This window comes from Mustela erminea, chromosome 5, assembly GCF_009829155.1.
Source record: "Mustela erminea isolate mMusErm1 chromosome 5, mMusErm1.Pri, whole genome shotgun sequence".
Classification (NCBI taxonomy): Eukaryota; Metazoa; Chordata; class Mammalia; order Carnivora; family Mustelidae; genus Mustela; species Mustela erminea.
The window spans coordinates 94,603,410-94,611,319 of NC_045618.1; the positions used below are offsets into that span (position 1 = coordinate 94,603,410).

Consider the following 7,910-nt stretch of genomic DNA (forward strand, 5'->3'; position numbering starts at 1 on the left):
AGTGCTTTCACTTAATTTTGAATAAAAATAAATGTCTTGGGAAGACTATTCTTACATGAAAAATTGTATGTATATGTATTAACTTTCATAGTTTTTATATGAGAGATGTGTATGTATGTGTGTGTATATATGTGTGTATGTGTATGTGTGTGTGTGTGTGTGTGTGTGTATTGGCCTCACATATATATATATATATCTTAACCTCACTGAATAGCTTCTTTACTCACCTGATGTGACTAAAGATTTGTCATTCCCTTACTGTATATTAAGCTTATGAAAGTTAAGAATTCTAAAGAGTAAGGAATAACCGGGTTAAGAGGTAATAATAAAAATTTAACTCTGAAATTGCATATAAAATTTTCATAAGACAAACGGAAACTAAATCAGATCTCTACAGTAAAACTTACATGTCTAATTCCGTTATCAGTAGTGATAAAAATAGAAACTTCTTGAGTTCTTAGAGTTACCTAAGCTAACTTGTACCTTCCAAAAAAGAGCATCTTTATCCCATTTACAGTAAGCCAGTCATCTTCCTAGAAAGCTGAATTTCTCAACCTTAATTTATTAGTATGTCTTTTGGGTGATCTTTGAGGATTTGTCTTTTTGCTCTAAGAAATTTTGAGACTTAGATTTAACATCGAAGTTTTTATAAAATTCCTATTATCTAAGTTCAGATTAAATAAAATGTGTGTATGTTTTTAAACAATATTATTAATAGGAAAAATACTACAGAATGCCAAAAAGAATTTAAATAGCTATATTATTTTACTTTAAATAATTTACTAATTTACTTTCAGATCTTTGATGCTTTTAAATCTCGACTTCATGATTCTAATAGTAAAGTAAATCTGGTGGCTCTGGAAACAATGCACAAAATGATTCCTTTGCTTAGAGACAACTTATCGCCTATAATCAACATGCTAATTCCAGCAATAGTAGATAACAATCTGAATTCTAAGAATCCAGGCATCTATGCTGCTGCCACAAATGTTGTTCAGGCACTGAGTCAGCACGTAGGTAAGAAATCTTTACTTTGGCACTCAAATTATTTTGGCTTTATTTTTGTACGTTCTGATTCTACACATTGTGTTTTTTTTTTTTTTAAATAATGAAATCATAGTCAATATTTGTCATTTAATGTGATATTCTCAGTAGTATTTTAAATTATTTTTAGAGATTAAATACTGTCCCATTCAATTGACTTTATCTTCCCTTATTTTTTACTTTTCAGTTCTTTTTTTCTACCTCATTCTCACGTCTGATGCAAAATTAACTTAAAATGGATCTTAGATTTAAATGTAAAACTTAGGGGCGCCTGGGTGGCTCAGTGGTTTAAATAAAGCCTCTGCCTTTGGCTCAGGTCATGGTCTCAGGGTCCTGGGATCAAGCCCCGCATCGGGCTCTCTGCTTAGCAGGGAGCCTGCTTCTTCCTCTCTCTCTCTGCCTACTTGTGATCTCTGTCTGTCAAATAAATAAATAAAATATTTTTAAAATAAATAAATAAATAAATGTAAGACTTCACTGTAAAACTTTTAAGGATAACGTAAGTAGAAATCCTTAGGACCTGAGTGAGGGCTTGGTGAAGAATTGTTATCATGACACTAAAAGCATGGTTCATAAAAGTCAATAAATTAGACTTCATCAAAATTAAAAACATTTGCTCCTCAAAAGACTCTGTTGAGGGCGCCTGGGTGGCTCAGTGGGTTAAGCCGCTGCCTTCGGCTCAGGTCATGATCTCAGGGTCCTGGGATCGAGTCCCGCATCGGGCTCTCTGCTCAGCAGGGAGCCTGCTTCCCTCTCTCTCTCTGCCTGCCTCTCCATCTACTTGTGATTTCTCTCTGTCAAATAAATAAACAAAATCTTTAAAAAAAAAAAAAAAAAAAAGACTCTGTTGAGTACATAAAGAGACATACTACAGATTGGAAGAAAGCATTTGCAAACCACATATATGAGGAAGAACTCAGAGTATATAAAGAACTCTCAAAACTAAACATTAGGGGCACCTGGGTGCTTAGTGGGTTAAAGCCTCTGCCTTTAGCTCAGGTCATGATCTCAGGGTCCTGGGATCGAGCCCCACATCGGACTCTCTGCTCAGCAGGGAGCCTGCTTCCTCCTCTCTCTCTCTCTGCCTGCCTCTCTGCCTACTTGTGATCTCTGTCAAATAAATAAAAAAAAAACTTAAAAAAAAACTGAACATTAAACATTAAACAGTTCAGTTAGAAAATGGACAAAGGACATGGAGAAACATTTCACTGAAGAGAATATATGGATGGCAGATAAACACATGAAAAGCTGTTCAACATCCCTAGTCATTATGGAAATGTAATATTCAAGTTAAGACCATGATCACTACACAAATATGTTAGTCTGTAGGGGCTGCTACAACAAACTACTATAGATTGGTTGGCATGAAAACATTTATTTCTCAGAGTTTTGGAGGCCAGAAAGTTCAAGGTTGAGGTGTCAACAGATTTGGTGTCTGGTGAGGGCCCACTTTCTGGGTCCTAGATGGCCCCATCTTCTGTTTGTGTTGCCACATGATAGAAGGAGCAGAGGAGTTTTCTGGGGCATCTTTTGTAAGAGAGCACTAATCCCATTCATAAGGGCTCTACCTTCATGACCTAATCACCTTCCAAAGGCTCACCTTCAGATGTCATAACAATGGGGATTGGGTTTCAACATATGAATTTTGGAAGAAACAAGCATTCAGTTTATAGCAAGTATTAGGACAGCTAAGATGTAAAAGAATGACAACAAGATTTCAGAGAAACTGAATCTTTGCTACTTTGCTGGTGAAAATGTAAATAAAATGGTGTAGCCACTGTAGAAAATAGTTTGGCAATTTCTTAGAGAAACTAAACTATGCTTATCATATAACCCATCCATCCTTAGGCATTTATTCCAGAGAAATGAAAACTCATTTCCATCTAAAAACCTGTACACTGTTGTTTATAACCGCTTTATTTGCAATAGCCAAAAACTGCAGATAACCTAAATGTAATTTACTGGGTTAATAGTGAAAAAATTTGTGATAACATTCATACGGTAGAATACTACTTAGTAATAAAATAGTATTATGGATACACACAACACAATGCTCAGTGAAAGAAGACAGTCCCAAAAGGTCACATGCTATAGGATTCCATATGTATAACCCTCTAAAAATGATAAAATTTATGGAGATGGAAAACAGGTTAGTGGTTATCAGCATTTAGGGGCAGCTAGGGAGGAGGAGCTAGATGAGACTAGGGAGATCTTCGTGGTGAGAGAATAGTTCTATATGTTAATTGCAGTGATCATTACAAATCTACACATATGATAAAATGACATAGAATTGTACACAGGTAGGGGCACCTGGCTGGCTTAGTCAATAGAGTGCGTGAATTTTGATCTCAGGGTCATGTTCAAGCCCCACATTGGGTGTAGAGCTTATAAAAAAAACCTCCAAAAATCAACAATTAGGTGAATGATGCAGATTAGAACTATGCATATGTATAAATGTCAGATTCCGTATTTTGATGTATACTATAATTATTTAAGGTATAACTTTTAGTGAAAGGTACATAGGACCTTTGTAACATCCTGTGAATCTATAATTATTATAGAATTAAAACTTTGAAAAAAATCAAAAAAATACAAAAAAAACCCCAATTTTTATTTTCTGTTCTTTGTTTGTTTTTGATAAATCTGTATTTTATTTTTTGGAATAAGATGCCTGGGAGATGGGCAATTCTTTTGCTTTTTTATACCATATGATAGCTCTTTTAATATTCGGTATTTTTGGGCGCCTGGGTGGCTCAGTGGGTTAAGCCGCTGCCTTCGGCTCAGGTCATGATCTCAGGGTCCTGGGATCGAGGCCCGCATCGGGCTCTCTGCTCAGCAGGGAGCCTGCTTCCCTCTCTCTCTCTCTGCCTGCCTCTCCATCTACTTGTGATATCTCTCTGTCAAATAAATAAATAAAATCTTTAAAAAAAAAAATATTCGGTATTTTTATTTCTAATTTGCTATAAGACTATTATCCTATTAAGGTTTTATAGATAATGTTAAGTGTAGTGATTACATAGATTTAAAAAAATCTTTTTAACACATTTGCATTCATTTGCATGAAAATATTTTCCTTTCAGTTCTATGTACTGGAAAATAAAATCCCATAATTATTTATATGTCTTTAATATTGTTTTTGTTTAGACAATTACTTACTTCTACAGCCATTTTGCACAAAAGCTCAGTTTTTAAATGGAAAAGCAAAACAAGATATGACTGAAAAGCTTGCTGGTAAGTATTTTTAAATTTCTATTTCTAAAGAAATATTTTAGGGGTACCTGGGTGGCTCACTGGGTTAAGCCTCTGCCTTTGGCTCAGGTCATAGTCTCAGAGTCCTAGAATCGAACCCTGGCATTGGGCGCTCTGCTCGGCAGGGAGCCTGCTTCCCCCTCTCTCTCTCTGCCTACTTGTGATCTCTGTCAAATAAATAAATAAAATCCTTAAAAAAAATGAACACTCTAAAGAAATATTTTATTACCTTAGGATAAACTGATAGGTATTTCAATTTAATTTGGGGTTAACTACCAAATTCAATATCGTTACGCACAATGTAGAAATAAATTGCATAATCATCCCTATGAGAACCTTTTAAGATTTTTATCCCTCAAAATTTTCTTTAAGAATTTTATCCTTTTTTTTATCCAGTAAGTATTTAGTCTTCCTGTCAGTAGAAATAATAGAGGAAAAAAATAAAAAGACATTAAAGTCAATTTGGTGCAGTTGGAAAATTATTTTGAATTACGTATTTGATAAAAGGTCAGTGATTTTAAAATGTATGTTTTTATTTAACTACATTTGGAAAACATTGAGATGAATTTTGGGTTTAATTCCTATGTTTACTCCTTTTACCTGAACTAAGTTGTCATATATGGAATTCTTATACTTTAAGATTCTTCGGGAGGAAAGTTTCTGACCTTACTTTTCTTTAAAATCCTGACATTTGGGGCACCTGGGTGGCTCAGTGGGTTAAAGCCTCTGCCTCCAGCTCAGGTCATGATTCCAGGGTCCTGGGATCGAGCCCTGCATCAGGCTCTTGGCTCGGCAGGGAACCTGCTTCCCCTCCTCTCTCTGCTTGCCTCTCTGCCTACTTGTGATCTCTGTCTGTCAAATAAGTAAATAAATAAAACCTTTTAAGAAAATTTTTTTAAATTAAAAAAATAAAAATAAAATACTTTGCTAAAAAACAAACAAGTAAATAAATAAATAAAAGCCTGGCATTTTAGGACAAATGGCATAGGGGAAAAGCTTAGTATATTTTGTATGCTTTTTAATTAGCTAAACTTGAATTTATTTTTTTTGAAAACCTCACTATTTACTGATTTTTATGTTTCAGATATTGTTATGGACCTTTATCAAAGGAAGCCCCATGCCACAGAACAGAAAGTATTGGTTGTTTTATGGCATCTCTTAGGGAACATGACAAATAGTGGCTCTTTGCCTGGAGCTGGAGGAAATATACGAACAGCCACAGCTAAGTTATCAAAAGCACTTTTTGCACAAATGGGTCAGAATCTGTTAAATCAGGCTGCATCTCAACCACCACATATCAAAAAGAGTTTAGAAGAATTGCTCGATATGACAATATGAAATGAATTATGAATCTTTGATGAAATATAGTATGATGAAGAAAATTGTTTACATGATGACAAATGGAACTTTTTTAAAGTAACAATTTCAGTGCCTGCACTTCTCATCTGGTAAATTAAGTCAATGGCTATTTGTATTTGCAGCCAATGAGTACACGTCTGCCCTATCTGAACCCTGCCACTTGCACTCATCTCACAAAAACCTAAAATGATTAATATAACCTAATATTCATGAAATCTGAGGTACATGGAATGAATCCAAGTATATTATTTTTGAGGAAAGTCCTGCTCATTTGCACTATTCTATAGAAACCACAATTCATTGCCCTATATGTACAATTAGATTTGTAATTAAAAATATACTTTTTATTATGTAATCATGTTCTGCTATGTCTCATTACTCAGCCTTATTTTATAAAATGAAAGAAAAGTCATTGAACTATGTTATAACAAATTAACTTATGTGTGCTATTTGTGAAAAACATGTATTTCTGAAATCAGTCTGCTAATATGATTGTGCAGTATTAGCTTGCTTTTGCTGCTGTGTTAATGTGATATATTTGCCTACCATTTGGGTTAAATCATTTACATAATTTGAAATTCAACAAGTTTTAATGAAGCATGATGACCAAAGTTTTAGAAAACGCTTAAAACATTTTAAATGCACGTTAAAGAAAACGTGTTGAATGTAACTTCCCTATTTTTGTGTGCAAACACTAAATTTTATTTCTATATGTCCCAACATTTATAAAGGTGTTATTTTGCTGCCCAGTTGTGTAATTCTCAAAAATAGTGCCAGGTCTTCTATAGCTTTTCTCAGAATTCTTGGGCTATAAGTACTGTATGCATCATAAAAAGAAAAGGAATGTTATAAAAATAAAAAATTTATTTCTGTAGATGTGTGAGAGGTGTCCTATTTTTCCACCTTCCAAATATCTTAAAATAAAATATATATATTATATTGGCCTATCGCTTTCACTTGGTATACTTGATATAATATTGACCTATCTCTATTGACCTAACTATAGACCTGGGTTATAGTTCTGCCTTTAGAGGAAATTAGCCATGTGATCTTGGGCAAGTCACTTGCCGGCTCTGGGTCTCAGTGTTCCCATCTCTAAACTATGAGGGCTGGACTAGGTGATTTTTAAAGTTCTGCCTTGTTCTAAACGTCTATAATTCTGTGCCTTGTTTACTCGATGATCACTTTATTACAGTTGTGAACTACCCTCATTCTTTTTCATTTGTTGTGTCACTTACCAGTTTTCTTATGTATATGGCTTCATTTTAAATTGTGATTCTTTGTATTACTCCATGACTGCTGAGGAATAAAAGGGGTTTTACAATTTGAAGCTAAGCTGAATGGAAAGTGAAGACTTGGTTACTTTTTCTGTTTGTAGGTACTGTAACATATATTCATAGTTACATACATGCTTTATCTGTTCTTCCAAGTATATTTTATTATGTTTCTATAGTTTAGGTCTGAAATTAAGGACCAAAAAGTGAATGTTTTTGGCTTTGTAAGCTACAGACAGATAGTGGCATATTCTTTGGGGTTTTTTGGTTTTTGGTTTTTTTTTTTTTTTTTTTTTTTTTTACTCTTTAAGAATGTAAAATACGTTCTTAGCTCAGGTCAAACAAAAACAGACCTCTCGAATAGTTTGTCAGCACCTGATTTATACACTTTTGACCTTGGTTGTATATCTGAAATCATCATTAAATTTTGCTTTAACCCTTAATGACGTGCATCATTGAAAGAATGGTTACAGATTCCAAGTTTTATTAATTTTGACCCCTGTCCTTGTGTCATTGCAAATGTGCCTACTAAATTTGCAGTAATTGTTGAGTATATGGAAGGTAAATTTTAAATTTCAAAGGTAGAAGACCATTATTTTATGTACAAGTTTAATTATCCTTTTTAAAAAAATGTATATACTATGATTTTGCATTGAAAAAGTACAGTAGGGACGCCTGGGTGGCTCAGTTGGTTAAGCAGCTGCCTTCGGCTCAGGTCATGATCCCAGGGTCCTGGGATCGAGTCCCACATAGGGCTCCTTGCTCGGCAGGGAGCCTGCTTCTCCCTCTGCCTCTGCCTGCCTCTCTGTCTGCTTGTGCTCGCTCGCGCTCTCTCCCTCTGTCTCTGAAAAATAAATAAAATCTTTAAAAAAAAAAAAAAAAAAAAAGAAAAAGTACAGTAAAGGAGCATGTGAGTGGCTCAGTTGGTTAAGCCTCTGCCTTTGCCTCAGGTCATGATCCACGGTCCTGGGATTGAGCCCTGCA

General features: G+C 34.6%; 1 protein-coding gene across 2 annotated transcripts in view; it reads left to right on the top strand.

Moving 5' to 3' along the window:
• TOGARAM1 (TOG array regulator of axonemal microtubules 1) overlaps nt 1-7,483 on the top strand; it is an 80,348-nt gene extending 72,865 nt beyond the window's left edge. Inside the window, exons 18-20 of one of the 2 annotated variants that reach the window (XM_032344110.1) lie at nt 798-1,017; nt 4,189-4,275; nt 5,378-7,483. In XM_032344110.1, coding sequence (XP_032200001.1) covers nt 798-1,017; nt 4,189-4,275; nt 5,378-5,631 — 561 coding nt within the window. In that variant the 3' untranslated portion in view covers nt 5,632-7,483. The remainder of the gene's footprint in view (nt 1-797; nt 1,018-4,188; nt 4,276-5,377) is intronic. The other variant, XM_032344109.1, reaches the window with a different exon arrangement.
• The last annotated feature ends 427 nt before the right edge of the window (nt 7,484-7,910 follow it).